Source organism: Dendrobates tinctorius, unplaced genomic scaffold (genome assembly GCF_039654945.1).
Source record: "Dendrobates tinctorius isolate UK_male_01 unplaced genomic scaffold, ASM3965494v1 ptg000254l, whole genome shotgun sequence".
Lineage (NCBI taxonomy): Eukaryota > Metazoa > Chordata > Amphibia > Anura > Dendrobatidae > Dendrobates > Dendrobates tinctorius.
Window position 1 is genome coordinate 19,639,376 of NW_027361921.1, and position 18,911 is coordinate 19,658,286.

The 18,911-nt window shown below is 44.6% G+C and overlaps 1 protein-coding gene across 2 annotated transcripts in view; it reads left to right on the plus strand.

Annotated features, from left to right (window-relative positions):
- PTH2R (parathyroid hormone 2 receptor) overlaps window positions 1-18,911 on the plus strand; it is a 2,104,896-nt gene that overhangs the window by 599,924 nt on the left and 1,486,061 nt on the right. For both annotated transcript variants that reach the window (XM_073558211.1, XM_073558212.1), the window contains exon 2: window positions 1,171-1,273. In XM_073558211.1, coding sequence (XP_073414312.1) covers window positions 1,171-1,273 — 103 coding nt within the window. The remainder of the gene's footprint in view (window positions 1-1,170; window positions 1,274-18,911) is intronic.

The following is an 18,911-nucleotide window of genomic DNA, read 5'->3' on the forward strand; positions in this document are numbered from 1 at the left end:
CCAAAAGAATACAGTGAACTATAGTTGCATGTGGCCATCCAGTATATGGCTTCAAAGGCTTATTGGGGTGCATGGAACTTTGGTGCAGGGCAGGCCTTGCATTCAATGCATAAGCAAACAGTATGGGAGTACCAAATGAATACTGGGAACTATGGTTGCATGTGGCCATCCAGTATGTGTCTTCATAGGTTTATTGGGGTGCATGCAACTTTGGTGCAGGGCAAGCCTTGCATTCAATGCATAAGCAAACAGTATGGGAGTACCAAATGAATGCTGAGAAAAATTGTTGCATGTGGTCATCCATGACGTCTGTTCAATGGGTTGTTGGGGTACATCCAAATTTTGGGCAGCCCTGCCACTCACTGCATATGCAATAACAGTGTAAGAGACCCAATGTTTAATAATGGGAACAACAAAGCATAGCTGGCTGTTTGCTCTCTCTAAGAATAGTGAGGGCTGATTGTTGTACTTTGTGAGTTTCAGAGTCCCTCCTTCCTAAATAAAACAGGATGTGTCTGATGATGCGTCACACACCACATGGCCAAAGAAGCTTGTAAACTGTTAAAATGACATTTCCCAGTGAATCCATTTGTCTTGGTTGAAAGCAATGTTAAAGTTGAAAAACGCATCAAAAAACGCTACGTGTGAACATAGCCTAAGTGATCAAGGAAAATTTTTGTTTTGGGTTAGTTATTCTGCCTTATATAAAAGTCATTACCCTGAAAGGATGTTCCTTAACATATTTCCCAGGAAAATCCATTTTGGTATCATTTTTGCATGCTTTTTTGTGCGCCTGTAAAAAATGAGTAAGGCCCTGACAACATTGTTCACAGCTGTGACCTGGGAGACAGAAATGCTTCCAGTGGCATTCCCCATGATGTACCCATGTCATTTGAGCACTGTTTCCATCATTTTCAGATGTTTTTAGATTTTACAAGGACCCCGTGGGGGGGGGGGGGGTAACTGTAAAAATACTCGGTTTTCCCATAGACTTACATTGGTCTCGTTGCTTGGGTCAAGTACCCGAGTATCCCAATTTGCTCGACCCGAGCAACGAGCACTTTTGAAAGCCTCCTAAACACTCTCTATTTTTCTGGAATGATAGAGAAGGCTAAAAAGAAATAGTAGACAGTAACACAATTCTTTTCATTTGTGAATTATCCTTTTCAGGTTTATTCCGGTGACACAATTACTGCTGAGGAACAGATCTATATTCTACTACGAGCTAAAGTTCAATGTGAACTCAATATCACCGTCCAGCTACAGGAAGAAGGTAAAGTATTTGATGTGATCATTATCTTGCTTTATATGTATTATGGTAACATCGCTGCTTCATGGGAAGCTGCATAAGTGATAAATTATGGAATACATTCAATCTTTAGCGCAGCAGCATAACAGTATTTTCCTGCCTTCCAATTAAAGTTAAGATTTATAACTATATTTAGTTTTCTTTTCATACCTTCCCAGTTACTATATATCTGTGAATTTTGACTATAGGGATGACTGATAGATTACCTGAGTGCCATTTGTATATTCTTAACACAATTATAAAATACATTTTATGTTTTTTCTACATAGCAAGATCATGTCCTTACAACTGACAGCATATTTTATTAACTGGTGACTTGATTCTTATACATTGTGGATATTTTTTTTTTCAGTCCACTGTGCTCAAGGTTTTAAAGAAAACATAGTTTTTACACTTTTACCTTTTCACAAATAGCAATAGGATGGCTAATCATCAATGGTTGATATGTGGGAAGCCAGAGGGAAGTGGCCCAATGGGACTTTCTCTTTAAGCCAATATTAAACTGACCAGAAACCAGTGCTAAAACAGTGCTACTATAGGATAAAGTCACCCATGGCAATCAGAAAGCTTTGTCTTGAGACTCTTTCAGACGTCCTGATATTTCCAGTACTGGAAAAATCAGTACCGAAGATATCAGTGTCAGTGTGTGTAATACATGTGGCATACATGTGGCAACCGTGTGCCGCCCAGGTGACACATCAGTACCACACGTACCTACCGGCACCTGGGAAGCAACAGTACTGTATGCTCTGTTCCCCGGCGCCGTGAGCTGAAGACAGAGCTCATCATTCTCCACTGCAGGTGCTGTGATCAGCGCTAGCAGAAAACAATGTTGAAAGTTGTGTTCAGCCAATAATAGCAAGGGCAGGCAGTGGCTGATGAGAGTATTTTTCAGCTTTCGCCTTCACTATAAATAAATTAATAAAAAACGGCTTGGATTCCCCTGTATTTTTGTTACCCAGCCAAGAAAAACTGACAGCTGTGAGCTGCCACCCCCAGCTGTCAGCAAGACTGTTTATCAAGAATAGAGAGGTCCCCACCTGTTTTTTTTACATTTTTTAAATAAATAAGTTAAAAAAACATCATGCCCCCCCCCATTTTTACAACAAGCCTTGCTAAAGCAGACAGTTGGGGGCTGGTATTCTCAGGCTGGTAAGGGGCCATGGATAATGACCCCCCACAGCCTAAAAATGGCAGGCTGCAGCCACCCAGAAAAGGCAAATATATTACATGCAGCAAATCAGGCACTTTGCCAGGCTCTTCCCACTTGCGCTGTGGTTGTGGCAATTGAGGTAATATTTGTGGGGTTGATGTCACTTTTCATTTTCTGGTGACATAATTCCCACATAATAATGGAGAGGCATCTATAAGATGCCTCTCCATTACTAATCCTATATCTGTATGGTAAATAAACACACAGCAAGTATAATGTCTTTTATTTGAAATGAAAACAAAACATAATTTTCCATTTTTATTTAAAAATCGAAAACACATTTATACTCACCTAACACCCATTCCATTGAAGCCCTTGTCTCCTGTAATAAAACCAAAATAAAAAAACAACCATATCTCTCACCTGTCCGGTGTTCTGTCCCATGCCATAATCCATGTCGGGAGATAAATACAGTAGTTTCCAAATCACTGCAGGTTTAAGCGTGAGGACTAGTGATGAGCAAACTTGTTCCAAAATGGTTGCTGATCTTAAATTTGGAACAAAAGTAGCAAATTCGGAATCGTGTTCAGTTTCACAAGCATTTTTACTCAAAGTCGGCAAAATTCAGCCACAGTTGAGTAAATCATTGTAGCTCCACTAAGGCCTCTTTCACACATCAGTTTTTTGCCTTCAGGCGCGATCCGGCTTTTATTGGAAAAAACGGATCCGGCAAAATGCAATGCCGGATCCGGTTTTTCCCCATTGACTTGCATTAGCGCCGGATCGTGCCGGATGGCATTGCGTTTCATCCGTTTTTTGCCAGATCCGGCAACTTGTCTCATTCCGGCGTCTTGAAAAAACGTCTACTGTAACGTTTTTTGTCTCCGGCGAAAAAGCCGGAAGCGCCGGATCCGGCGCTTCCAGCTTTTTGCTACAATGAAAGTCTATGGGCGCCGGAATGCGCCGGATCCAGAAAAAGACGGATCCAGCAACCGGATCCGGTTTTTTTAAGTCTGCGCATGCTCAGATCCAATTGGCCAGCCTCCAGGAACAGAGACGGATCCAGCAAAAAAACGGATCCGTTTCTACAGTTCTCCAAAATTTATGCCGGATCCGTTTTTTCTAAAAAAAAGCCGGATCATGCCTGATGGCAAAAAACTGATGTGTGAAAGTAGCCTAATGCTTTTGTTATTACTTTGGCTAAGATAGTGGTGCTGTATGATGAGTGGTGGTTACGGGAGGACGTTTTTGATGATTAGAAGGGGTGTTTCATGGTCAAATATGCTGAGGAGTGCAATTTTTAGGATTATAAGATGCACCCCAAATTTTGAGGAGAAAATAGGAACAAATCCTTTTTTTTAATAAAATGGTGGTGCTTCTTACAGTCCAGGCCTCTTATTGCTTACTGGGGATGGTGGCTGCTGTGAAGCGGGGTCCCAGGGTCAGTGCTGGCGGAGGCAGGAGTGGGGCAATCCTGCGGACTCCAAACTGGGAGAAAGTGGTGCAGACCACAATGGAACAGGGTCCCAGGTTCACAACTGGAGGAGGCAAGAGTGGCACTGCAGGTGTTCGGTGGTGCAGGGGCTCTGCCGACATTTTGTGAAAGCCCAGAGCCCCTGCACTGTTTACTATGCAGTGGACTCAGGGAAAATGGCTGCCGGCATGGTGCAAGCACAGATAGAGATCTTGGCGCTGAGATCTCATCTCCCGAGATCTTGGTGCCAAGATCTCCATCTGCGCTGGCGCCGCATCTTTGGCCATTTTCCTGGAGAGATCACATAGAGGCAGGCGCGGATGGAGATCTTGGCTTTCCTCCATCTGTGCCTGAGCCGAGTGAGAAGGCAGAAGTCGGACGCCGAACCCAGGAGAATAATGACAGCCACCATATGCCACCGCCGCAGGGCAATCGCTCGCTGCCGTACCACCACCGCTCGCCGCCATACCACCACCACAGGACCACCGCTCACTGCCGTACCACCACCGCACACCGCAGGCCCACCGTAACACCCCCAGCTCCGGTCCCGTAGCATTGACCCCTCGGTAAGAACAGTGTTCAGTCTATAAGATGCACTCCTATTTTCCCTCTAATTTTGGGGATCTTTAAAGTACGTCTTATCTTATAATCTGAAAAATGTGGTATGTACATTCCGACAGCCAGTCTGGGGGCAGAAAATCCACAACGTCATGGCACAAGGTTTCTTGGTGCCATTTTCTCAGTGTCACAGTGCAGAGAAGCTCCTGCTATTGCTGCAAGTGACTTTGTCCGTTAGCTAGATAGGATCTTGTCTTGTCTCAATTCGATTTTCCAGCATCCAAATAGCATATGCAAAATCTGTGTAGCAGTCTCAGCAGGCCCAACTTGCTAATCCAAATTGTTTGTGATAACACTCAGTGAGAAATCAGAAGGCCAGATTTCCACTTAAAAATCCTTAGGCCTAATATTGGGGTTCAGCCAAGAAGCCCAATTTGCTAATCCAAAAAGTTTCTGATAAAACCGTATTTCAGTGAGAAATCAGAAAGACAGATTTCCACATATATAATTGCTATGGCTAATATTGGGGTTCAGCCAGGAGGCCCAATTTGCTTATTCAAATCATTTGTGCTAAAACTGTGTTGCAGTGAGAAATCACAATGACACATTTCCTCTTAAAAATCGTTAGGTATAACAATGTTGTTTAGGCACACTATCAATGAAAATAAATATTGATTGTTCATTTAGTGACAAGTGACTGATAGGTATGAGCCTAAGGTTGTAAAACAGCAAGTAACAAGAGGAGAAGTTTGCATACAACATGAGTGGGGAAAAAGCGAGGTCATGGTGGAAGAGGAAATAGACTGTGTGCTCGACATGTACGTGGGTTAGATCTTAAAGTTACTGAAAGCTCAACTGAACAAACATTATCTCATCCTATTCAAAAACCACTCTCAACATCTGTTACTGGATGGGCTACTCCACTCCCTTTTATTTGCAGTTGCACAACGGTACACCTTGTATATGAGAGCCAGAAAAAGCATGTATCACAGTGGATGCCAATCGCTGCATCAAGTTGCCTCTCCTTATGTTCTTCCATTTTAACAACAAAATACAATCATCAGCGGTGGCACCCCAATCACCCTTGTTTCCCCAGCTTCAAAAATCTCCAAACACCCAACTGGCTGTGGGGAACTAAAGATGGGCCATTCTGCAGAGCTGTTCACACATTCTATTCCATGGGTATCAGGGGTCTGCTCCAAAGAGTCACCAAATTCGGAGGAGGAAAGCATCTACACCAACGTCCAAAGCCATTTCATGTTGGATCCGGAGCCAGACGAAGTATGGTCTGAGCAGAATTCAGACCCTCATAATCTGCAATAAACCACAGGAGGTGGGGGTGATCTTGATGAGACTCAGATACCAGCTGTCAGGGCAGGAAGAGGAGAAGGGTGACTCTCAGTGTGAGGAATGTGAAAGCAGAGAAGATGACACTGAGGTTGTAGATTCCACTTGGTCTGAACCCAGAGGTACACAGCTAATTAGCTCAGCAGAGGAGGTATAGGAAGAGGATGGAGACAAGGGGGTTACGATACGGCTTCCCACACGGACAAGAAGTGATGCAGCCTTGAGAAGCACTGAATTCTCAGCCAAAACTCTGGCTGTGGCCAGCACCAGTTGCGAGTGTGTAGTTTGCAAATGTTGCCTAGCCTGGGCCTTTTTTAAAAGGATGACCTAACTCACTTTATTTGCCAAATTAAAAAAAAGCTCCGTAGAGGCAAAAACTGACAGCTTTGACAGCTGACTAGTGGTGGATATCATGTCGTTGCATGACACGTGGGCACACTACACCATTGGGACATCCAGATTTACCGGTCATACCAGCTGGACCCTATACTTAAGCCGATACATAAGCTGATCCGTGTCACTACCTATTTACCACCTCCTACCACGTTACTACTTCCTTCCTTACAGTCTGTAACTGAGGAAGGCTGATTGTGGCTGAAACATATGTTTTTCACTACCTTGACTGTATTAAACTACAAAAATTTTCACCATAAGTTGAGTGACAAGATTACTTTTTTCAGTCTATATATGGTGTGGGAACCTACTTAGGCACCTATTCTAGTAGTGCATACGGTGTTTTCTCCACATATGGGGTATTTTCACATTCAGTAGAAATTGTGGGACACATTTTGGTGCCATTTTTACCCACTTCTTGTGTGAACATATAAAATATGGGGCTAAAACAAAATTTTGGTGGTAAAAATGTAGTTATTTTGTTTTCACTACCCAATGGAATAAAATTCTGTGACACACCCGTGGTAGTGATATGATCGCTGCACCCCTAGATGAAATCACTGAGAGGTGTAGTTTGTAAAATGGGGTCGCTTATGGGGACTTCTGATGTTCTGGCACCTCATGGGCTCTGCCAGTGGGTCATGGCACCTGCAAACCATAACAGTAAAATCAGGAGCTCCTTGCCTTCTGAGCTTTGCACTGTGCCTGAAAAATATTTCCTGATTGCATGTAGAATATTGGCGCACTCAGGAAAAAATGAACCTCAGTTTGTTGTAAAATAAAATTTCTAATAGCCCTGAGAAACATTAAAAACATGGGGCTACAAGAACATTTCAGTGGTAAAAATGTAATTCTTTCTTCACCACTCAATGATATAAATTTCTGTGAAGCACATGTGCTATCAATATAATCACTGTACCACTAGATGATTAATTGGGGAGTTTAGTTTGTAAAATGAGTTCATATATGGGGGTTTCTGCTGTTCGGGCACCTCAGGGGCTCTGTCAATGTGACATGGCACCCTCATACCATTCCAGCAAAATCTGAACTCCAATAGGGTGCCTCTTCCCTTCTGAGCTTTGCACTGTGCCTCAAAAGTAGTATTACCCCACATATAGGGTATCAGCATACTCAAGAGAAATTGCGCAACAAACTGTATGGTGCAATTTTTCCTGTAACCCTTATGAAAATGCAAAATTTGGGGCCAAAATAAAGTTTTTGTGGGAAAAATGTGATTATTTTATTTTCACGGCTCAATGTTATAAACTTCAGTGAAGCACCTAGGGGTTCAAAGTGTTCACCACACATCTAACTACATTCATTGAGGGGTCTAGTTTCCATATGGGGTAACTTGTGAGGGGTTTTCAGTGTTTAGGCACATCAGAGGCTCTCTAAATGGTACGTGACGTCAGCTAATGATTCCAGGAAAATTTTCATTCAAAAAGTCAAATGACGCTCCTTCCCTTCCGAGTCCTGTTGTGTGCCCAAACAGTAGTTTTATCCCTCATATCAGGTATCGTGTACTCAGGAGAAATCGCTCAACAATTTGAATGGTGCAATTTCTCCTGTTACCCTTGTGAAAATGCAATATTTTGTGCTGAAAACATATTTGTGGGGAAAATTTTTATTTTTTTTTATTTTTACGGCTCAACGTTATAAACTTCTGTGAAGCACCTGATTGTTCAATGTGCTCATCACACATCTAGATCAGTTCACTGAGGGGTCTAGTTTCCAAAATAATGTCACTTGTCAGAGATTTTCACTGTTTAGGTACATCAGGGGCTCTCCAAACACAACATGGCATCCGCCAATTGTTCCAGCAAATTTTGCATTCAAAAAGTCAAATAGCACTCCTTCTCTTCCGAGTGCTGCCATGTGCCCAAAATACCTTTCTATCCTGGGAAATATAAGCTGTGATAAAGATCAATCCACCATCGAAGTGTGTTGCTGTGCCTCCCCTACATGTTTGCAGCTCAGAAGCTTTAGCGAATGTTTTATTCAAGATAAATAAATTCTGAATTTTTACCAAGTAGCTGGAATAGTGCTACTTTTTATTTAAGTGAATACACATCGAGACTGGACAGATTTTTCTCACCTGCCATGACTGTTTGGTGAGCTGGCTAATGTTGCTATTCTTATTGCAGTGTGAACATAGGCTTACTGTAGAACACAGAGGTGGAGGGCACCATCAAATATAGACAAAAAATGGTATATCAACCTGGAGTATGTCAGAAACAGCTGTAGGGAGGAGGACTCCCGTAAGGTGTCTGGGCCGGAACCAAGGGGGCCGCCATCTGGGTTCCAGAAGGAACGGGACTCGGGGGACAATGAAGGAGAGCGGGTGACTGAAGGAGACAGAGCAGCAGGGTTGGGGCAAGGATAAAAGGAGGAGGGAGCGCGCTGAGAGGGCAGTTGGCAGAAAGGCTGACAGGAGACAGGAAGCCGTGGAAGGTAGAGAGGGCTGGTTTGACAGACACTGATCGGCGGGAAGACCGTCAGAGGTCTGTAGAGGGTAAGCGACGAACACACAGGCAAAAGACTCGCGCTTTACCTCAATCCGGGACCACTCTCCGCCTGCGGTCAGCCGCAGCCGTTACCGCTGCTTCTCGCACTGGTGCGGCTGGCCCGCGACCCCCGAGTCTCCACTGTGACGATACATCAGCCCTCTGCGGCGGCCTGTACACTGCCTCCTTGCCTCAGCCCGCGGCTGCGGCCTTTTAATCACCGACTACAGTGGGCATCATCTCGCCACAGTCATAAATCGAGGCCTACTCCCCGCCTACCAAGGGACCCCGAGTGTAGGCCTGACAACCATCACTTCTGCAACTGTGACGCATTCCTGCTTTGGAGACGGGAGTTGCTTGAGACTTTCTGAAAGTCTGTTCCTGCTGAGTTTACAGGGGGTCATTTCCCAGAGGATTACCCCAGGGCCTGTTGTGCCCCAACAGTCAAGATCCTTCAGGGCCTGTTGTGCCCCAACAGCCAAGATCCTTTAAGGCCTGCTGTGCCCCAACAGCCAAGATCCTTTAAGGCCTGCTGTTCCCCAACAGCCAAGATCCTCCAGGGCCTGCTGTGCCCCATCAGCCAAGATCCTTTAGTGCCTGTTGTGCCCCAACAGCCAAGATCCTTCAGGGCCTGTTGTGCCTCAACAGCCAAGATCCTACAGTGCCTGTTGCGCCCAACTTCTCCCGGTTGTTGAAACGCCTAGAAGTCGTGGCCGTTCTTCAGCAGCTGGACTCAGCGGTTGCGACGTCAAAGCAGCCACACCCACGGCGTCGAAACAGGCACCTCAGCATCTTTAAAGCAGACACACCAGCGACGCCGAAGGACGTCTGGAAGGATAAGTTGACTTTACGAGATAAGGACCCATAGTTGGCCGTTTCGAGGCCCATAATAGCCAGCTTTGCAGGGTTAGTCGCATTCTCGATAAGCAAAGTACTGTTACTGTTGTTGAGTCCCTGCGTGGACAATTGTTGTTATCCTTTTTGGGTTGCTCAGCACAGCCCTACTGGTTCCAGTTCATAAAAGTTGCTTTACAAAACCACACCCAGTTTCGTATCTCGTCACTGCATCCTGAGAACCTGCTGGTACCTACACAGCTATGTAAGGATATAGAAAAAGAGGACATACTATACAAAAGGTAACACCAGAATTTAGCATAAATATCACAATTTATTCAGAAACCTGAGAAAACATACCACAAATATAATTAAAAAACAATTAAAAACTTGGACACAGACCCCCCATTAGGGTAGTGTCCCCCTGAAACCAAACCACCTATGATATGTCAAAACTGTGTACACTAAGATACAAGATTCAGTATGTTATAACAATGAAAGAAACCCCTTCAATGAGGGACAATTGTAGACATAGGTATAATAGAAAATATAGCAGCAATATTATGATAAATACACAGACCCCCAAAGGCCAAAATACGAGGAGGCATCTAAGGTGCCCCAAATCAAGGTGGAAAACTACTCAAATGCACTTGATGAATTGATGCACAGTGATGAAAAATCACAGTACACTAAAAAGTGTCTAGTGCTATCTGACCACCGTATAGCCACTGAAACTCCACATGAGAGAAATGTGTTAAGCCATATGCCAGATAAGGAATGAATTTCATCATAAGGAAGTACATTTTAAACTTTAGATAACAAGAGAAAAAACCCTCACTGGACATACTACAAACATAACATAGTAAATCTATGAGGCAAATTAGAACAAGGTACAGCCTCACTCGCCAAATCAACCTGTGCAGTCTGTCAAAAGTTAAAGATTGAATAAGGGGGGTCCCATATAGAGAGCATGACCAGAATGTTACCAAACCGGAGGGTCAGGGGGACTGAGCCCAACGCGTGTCGCCACCTCAGTGGCTTCGTCAGGGGCAGGGGTGGTGGTTAGACAGGACGTATAGGTATTTATAAAACGACAAATAATTAGCCAACTTACAGCAGCTGCATGTAGTTTTCACATGGAGACAGGTCCGTGAACAGAAATCATTGCAAATAGCACCGAACACCGGAAGCTTCAGGAGTAGGAAGCACCCAGCGGGTGTACCAAAATGGCCTAACAGTCCTCAACTGCTCATGCGCCCAATTACAAGCAAGCATCAGCCTGTCATGCACCAGGCAATGTGTGGAAGTGGCTGCTAATCATACAGAGCGCATGCACCATGCCAGAATCACAACACATCCATTCATTCAGTTTACAGTGGTATAAAAATAGACCTGGATGACAGATTATAAATAAATAAAGCACCATTATATCACATAATATGCAAACCCCAATCTCAAAAAGGAAAAAGGACCTTTATCAGAAAAATGCTCACAAGACATGGGAGCAATTAGGCCGGCGTCACACACAATGTATAAAAATACGGACGGTATTGTACGGTCGTAATACGCATAAATGGTCCCTAAATAGTGATCCGTATATCATCAGTTGTCAGGGTGTGGCCACGTATTTTTCCCATGTAAGCATCCGTATGTAATCCGTATGGTATTTGTATGCCCAGAATTTCTCGCAGGCTTGCAAAATAGACATGTAATGGAGCCTAATGAGAGGTTAAAACCCAAATGAAAGAACAGGTATATACACATAGAATACATGAATACATATATACTGTATATATAGCTGAAGAGCCCGGCGTTGCCTGGGCCTAGTAACCAACTGTGGTTAGTTATAACAAATTATAATGATTATATTGCACATAAAAACCGTGCATCTAATCCTATCCTGTGTGATATTGACTGCTGAGCCGTGTAACTAATCCTTTGTGTGATACTGACTGCTGAGCCGTGTATCTAAACTATTTTGTGTGATACTGTGTGCTGAGCTGCGTATCTAATCCTATCCTGTGTGATACTGACTGCTGAGCTGCGTATCTAATCCTATCCTGTGTGATACTGACTGCTGAGCTGCGTATCTAATTCTATCCTGTGTGATACTGTCTGCTGAGCCGTGTATCTAATACTATTGTTACATGTTACAGAACCACTTAGCACCCAGAATATGTTGTGTAGTTATATGTATGGATAAAGGTTCTATTTGAGATGTATGTCCCTAATACATCAGCATTCCGCCCTCCCCCCACCTTTGCCTTCCCACGATATCCCTCTAATGAAGGATCCTCAAGTAACTCCCTATTAAATTCATCTGGGGTGGCCCAAGAAATGTGTCTGGCTATGGGAATACGTGCAGGGCTGGGATGTCTTACCTGGGCCTCCTCTGAGTGTGATTCCGCCTCTGCAGCTCGAGCTTGTCTCCGGGTGGTCACAGGATAGGTCTCAGCCTGAGGGGCCACCGAGAATGTAGACAACATGGGCCCCAAGTCATTTCCCAGCAAGACGTCTGCAGGCAAATCCTCCATCAAGCCAACCTCAACAAGGCCATCCCCGACTCCCCAGTTCAGGTGAATCCTGGCAGTGGGTAGTCGATGTATAGCTCCCCCTGCTACACGGACTGCCACTGTCCGGTCCGTCTTCTCTTGGTCCCAGACGAGATGAGGCTTCACAAGGGTCAAAGTTGCTCCGGAATCTCTTAGTCCCTGCATACGTTTCCCATTAACACACATGAACTGTCGATGCTGTTGTCGATTATCTGCCCGGGCTGCCTGCACGGGGTCTACTTCATGCAGCACTTCCTCCATCTCTTCCACTCCTTGGTTAGTCATAGCCTCCAATGCCGGGTCAGCTTCGCCTTGGTAGCAGTGTACAGCAGCCCGACTGAAGGTAGCTGTTCCTGCCTTTGGCCACTGGGTATGCTGAGTCCGGTTGGGGCATTGTCTTTGAAGGTGGCCCAGCTGACGGCAGGTGTGGCATCGCGCCCCAGGGGGACTGTGGTAGGCCAGGTTTCTAGCTGATCCCCCTACAATCTTCGGTGGTTTGGGGCCCTCCAGGTCCATGGGCGGGACCCTAGTGACCACCTTTGATCCGGAGAACTGCGGCCTCCTGGCATCATGATGTTCATCGGTCAGACGAGCGGCTTCCTCAAGAGTCGTTGGCCGCCTGTCCCGAAGCCATTCCTGTGTCTCGGGGTTTAGTCCATTAAAGAATCGTTCTAACAGGAAGAGCTGGAGGACGTCCTCCTTAGTGGTTGCTTGGCTCCCTTGTACCCACTGTAGCAGTGACCGCCGTAATTTACAGGCCCATTCAGCGTGGGTATCGGTTACACGTTTTATAAGTCCGCGGAACTTTTGGCGATAGGCCTCTGGTGTCAGCGCATACCGGGCCAAGATCACTTCTTTGATTCGCTCATAGTCCATACAGTCCTCATCAGGTACCGTGCGATAGGCGTCCGCTGCTCGGCCTGTCAGCTTGCTGGCCAGAATCTGAACCCGTTCCTCCGGCTTCACTTGATGAAGGGCACACTGCCGCTCAAAGTCCTACAGAAAGCCATCAATGTCTTCCTCTGCCTCCCCCAACTGTCGGAAGGCATTGTACTGGATCTTTTTGTGGCTTACTGTTGAAGGTACCTGGTCGAAGACCAGAGCTCCCCCTGCTCGCTGGCTCTCCTCTCTCCACTCTGCCAGCTCCATCTTGGCCAGCTCCACTTTGGTCCGCTCTGCCATCTCCATCTTGGCTAGCTCTATCCTGGTCCACTCGGCCATCTTTTCCTTCAGATCAGTTCGCACATCAGCCATCACCTCTCGTATGATCTCTACCGCAGGGTTTGGGCCATAGAACGCCAGTCTGTTCTTTACCTCCCTCTGGAATTCGGTCTCCTCCACGTTCACATTGGGGGGCGCTGCACTGTCGTGTTCCATGATGGCTGCTATCAAATCCGCTTTTGTTTTGTTGCTGGCGATCAACCCTCAGGCTTCCACCAGATCTTTTAATGTAGTCCTCTTTAACTTCTGGTAGTTATTTTCCATTCATTCCTTTCCTCCTGTAGAAGGGGTATCAAATCCTGCTGTCTGCCACCAGTGTAACGGGGTCTACCAAGCATGTATTTCCAGTCTGACAACACTTTACTCACAGGACACAGAATATATCACACAGATACAGAGGGCAGGCCAGACATGCATTACAAAAGCCGCAGGTGGCCGGAGCCTGCCATGTTTACTGTGGAAATTACAAAGGTGGGGGGAGGGCGGACAAAAGGGGAATGCTGATGCATTAGGGACATGCATCTCACATAGAAGCTATTATCCATACATATAACTGCAGAACATATTCTGGGTACTAAGTGGTTCTGTAACACGTAACACCTATCCTGTATGATACTGACTGCTGAGCCGTGTATCTAATCCTATCCTGTGTAATACTGGTCTCCCCCTGCAGTCTGTGTCAAAGGGTGGTCTGTGTTGGCACGGTAACAAATTGTGTTATTTCCAGCTTTACAGAAGGACGATAACACCATAGAAATGATAAGAATAATAGGCCTCATTTACCACAACTGTCTACAAAGAAAACTGTTGCTGATAGCAACCAATCACAGCTCATTTTTCATCTTTTAAACAGCTCTGGGACAGCGTGGCGAGTTTTGAGTGGTGACTTTTGTGTTTCGACTTTTATGTGGCGAGGTTGATGTATGTGTGGTGAAATGTGTGCTGAGGGTGGTATATGTGTTGAAGCACGTGGTAGTGTGTGGCGCATTTTGTGTGTGTGTTCATATCCCCGTGTGTGGTGAGTATCCCATATCAGGGCCCCACCTTAGCAACTGTATGGTATATACTGTTTGGCGCCATCGCTCTCATTCTTTAAGTCCCCCTTGTTCACATCTGGCAGCTGTCAATTTGCCTCCAACACTTTTCCTTTCACTTTTTCCCCATTATGTAGATAGGGGCAAAATTGTTTGGTGAATTGGAACGTGTGGGGGTTAAAATTTTGCCTCTTAACATAGCCTATGACGCTCTCGGGGTCCAGAAATGTGACTGTGCCAAATTTTCTTGCTGTAGCTGCGACGGTGCAGATGCCAATCCCGGACATACATACATACATACAAGCCCAGAAACAGGAAGTGTGCTATCCGATTTTTGATCAACAGCACACTGACTTATTCTATAGGGCTGTTCAGGTGAACAATTTTTTTTCTCGGTCTTACTTCCTTTAAGAAATTTGGTAAATCAAGGCATGCACTACTTTTTTTTCTGAGTCTTAGAAGAGACTTTCCCTTTCAAATCCATGGGTGCTTAAAAAAATCAGATACCACAAAGAGCATCCGAGTGGCACACAAATTTTACAGATATATTTCCCAGGACATCCCTCATGACACCATTATAGGAGGTAGTCCTACTCATCCTCTAGGGACAGGAAACACACTAGAGGTTAAAATCCCCCGTCCATCTCACCCTCTGTGTTTTTCCTGCCCCTGGCATAACAGAATACAGTTAGAGAGGTGCAGCAGGGAGAAGATTTACCTGGAAGCTCAGGGGCATTGGAGGGGAGTTAATCTCTTCCCTTACTGCTGTCAAGTGGCTACAGCATAAAACGCATATCCAGTTTAAAGTGATACTGCCTATTGGGATGTCACAGCGTGCATTTCATCATGGAATTCAATAAAATGTTATGAGGGACGTATGAAACCCACCTGGAAAAGGTAAGACCCTGTAAAAGGGTGCTGTGAGAAGGTGTGTGTGCTCACAGTCTGAACAATGGATACTAATATACTAATACTTTTTGCACAGAAGCACCAGCCGAACAGTCCCTGGGCAGTGTAAACAACCACCATAGTAACCTTGATCCATTATCATGAGGGTAAAGCCCATAGCTAAAATAACACAATTTTCCTATGTATTAAATAGGACAGAGGGACTCCCTTAGGATCAGGATTCTCTTCTCAGAAAAAACCTAAGAGGTGCCCTGCATGCAACACTAAACTCTCAGAGTCATACAAATAGCAGTTGTGCACAGACTGTATTGCAAAATTCCTTAAGGATGAACAGTTGTCTTTTAAAGGACATGCGGACCATGATTAGGGACAAGGTCTGAAGAACTGTCGCTTGTCTTGTTTCATCACAAGCAACGCAGAGTACTTCCCCTCACAAGAGAGTCAGATGGGAGACAGAAGAGTATTCAAAGGAGGCATACGCATATTCTTATTATTCAGATGAGGATGTTGGGGGAGAGGAATAAAGCATTCCCCAGATGCCCTCAGAGGAAAGGAAGAAGCAATTTCTCTCATCTGAAAATATGGAGGATCTTTTAAAGAGCTCTACGGGCTACCATGAATAAAAATTAAATGGAAGAGCACACTTTTGATAGTAGCAAATGGACTCTATTAGGCAATATAATGAACACCTGTATAAACAATGTGCCCTCTCTCAGACAAATGGATGGCAGACCATCCGGTACGAGTATGCAAAAATGCAAAAGTGCAATAAGTATGAAAAAGTGCAGAAAATAGTGCAAAGATGAATCAAACAGAAATTGTCACTGTGCACTGAGATGAGCTAGAGCGTAGGCCAAATGAATAAGCCACAAAAGAGTAATTGGGCTAGAAATACCTGCAGGCTCAGGGTGAGTGGGTGAAGCGGTGTGCCTGTATAACCCGCCTCGACGCACGTTTCAAAAGTCTCCTTCGTCAGGGGGATGGTAGCGGCTCAGCACACCACTTCACCCACTCACCCTGGGCCTGCAGGTATTTCTAGCCCGATTACCCTTATTGCACTTTTGAATTTTTGCATACTCCTTGCACCACTGCATATGTTTGCAAAATTGCATTTTTTTCTGTGGAAGTATCCATTATTTTTGCACTATTTTGCACTTCATGCACTTTTTCTGCTAAGCCATTGGTTATTCACATGGGTTTATATACCCAATCTGCAACAGGCCTGTGAGGCATGGGTATTCATGATACATGAGTATATATTAGTCGGATCCATCATTTGTATTGTATTTACGGTCCTATATATATATGTACAAATATGCTCAATATATTACAGCAGTTTAATTGCCTTTTTATGCACTAATATTATATTTCATGTTGTTGAGCCAATTTTTATAATAAAGGCTATTTTATTAAGCAATTTTATCCTTTTCACTTTTATTTATTCATATTCATGGTCCTATCAGGTTTTTCCCTCACCATTCTCAGTTGGTTTTCTAATCATGGGCTACCATGAATATCTAGGAGGGTGCTATACAAGATACAGGATGAGATGTTTGGAGGGCTGAGAACACAGAGAAACAGTGTGTTCCTGGTCAATAAACATAAGAGTGATGATCCCGGAGGAATAAGAAGATATAGAATCCACTTGGTAGAAGCAATGATTCTGCAGGGAGCTGCACACGTGTGAGTAGCTCAGTGATTTGAGGGAAAATGACTACATGCTACAGCCCGGGAAGATGAAGGGGTGGTTCTGAACAGAACAATAATTAAAGGGAAAGGAGCCCCTATCTCCAAGAATAGGGAAAAGAGGACAACTATGACATCTAATGGCCATAGCTGGAACAGCACTTAAGAAATGTCTTGCTGCACATGAATGGGCAGAACAGGCCATATACATCTTGTCAGCGATGGGTGTCTGACTATGGTTGATCATATACCACACTACTCATAGTATTTTTGGCGGTACACTTATTATTCTATTTAGTATTTATTTGAGAATTTTTTATTGATTCTATTGATTTTGTAGTATGGTATTTTTGCTGGGTCATATATTGTCCTCTTGGCAATGACTGGCTGATTAGTACCTATATTAATGTTATCTTTTATATATAATATTGGTACCTGACTTGTATGTTAATGTTTACAACCATCTTATATTACTATTGATATTTCTGTGGCAGTTTTAATAATTATTTTTATATTGTCATGCTTGTGTGGACACTATCGCATGTTTGCACCAATTTGCCATTTTTTCCAATAAAGGCATTTATATTGAAATGAATCCTTTCACCTGCATTTTTGCTTCTGGTTTTTGCATGTACCATTTTTATTTTTTTGTTTTATAGACTTATTATTTATTTTATTATTTTTTATAATTATTTTATTCTTGGTGGTTAATTTATAGGAGTTTTGTGAAAGCAAGATGTCAGGCCACAGTGCCTTCTTTAACCTGTTCCCGACCGCCCACAGTAGATAAACGTTGGCGCTTGTTGGGCTTTGTGCAGCGCTGACGTTTATCTACTGTCGGCGGTTTTGCACCCCCCGGGACCCCCACATACCTTCCAACGCGGGGATCCCGGTGCGCAATGCATGCTGGGACCCCCGACGTCATCCAGACCTGATTGGTTCAGGTCCCGATGACGTCAGCGTCACAGCAGCCAATGGGAGCGATCGCTGGGAAAGCTGCTTGTTTCCCGGCGATCTCCCTCATTGTAACGCGGCTTCTCACTCTGATCTAACACTGACAGCTGATCAGAGGTGAAGCAGCGTTATTGTGTGACTAGATCGCTGCCTGGCACAGCTGATCGCTGCCTGGCACAGCTGTGCCAGGCAGCGATCTTGTCACACAGTAACGCTGCTTCACCTCTGATCAGCTGTCATTGTGAGATCAGAGGAGAAGTCGCGTTATTATGTGCCAGGCAGCGATCTTGTCACATAGTAACGCTGCTTCTCCTCTGATCTCACACTGACAGATGATCAGAGGTGAAGTGGCGTTACTATGAGTCAGATCGCAGGGCAGCGATCTTGTGACAAAAATAAAAAAAAAAGTAAAAAAAAAAGTAAAAAAAAAAAAATGCAGGGGCTAGGGCTAGGGCTAGGGTTAGGGTTAGGGTTAGGGCTAGGGCTAGGGTTAGGGTTAGGGTTAGGGCTAGGGCTAGGGTTAGGGCTAGGGCTAGGGCTAGGGTTAGGGCTAGGGCTAGGGTTAGGGCTAGGGTTAGGGCTAGGGCTAGGGCTAGGGCTGGGATTAAGGTTATGGGTGTGTTGGTGTTAGGTTTGTGGTTAGGGTTATGGTTAGGGCTGAGATTAGGGTTAGGGGTGTGTTGGGGTTAGGGTTGGAATTAGAATTGGGGGTTTCCACTGTTTAGGTACATCAGGGGCTCTGTAAATGCAATATGACGCCCGCAGACCATTCCATCAAAGTCTGCATTTCAGAACGTCACTACTTCCCTTCCGAGCCCCACCGTGTGCCCAAACAGTAGTTTTCTCCCACATATGGGGTACCAGCGTACTCAGGACAAATTGGACAACAACTCTTAGGGTCCAATTTCTCCCGTTACCCTTGTGAACATAAAAATTGGGGGCTAAAAGATCATTTTTGTGGAAAAAAAATGATTTTTTTATTT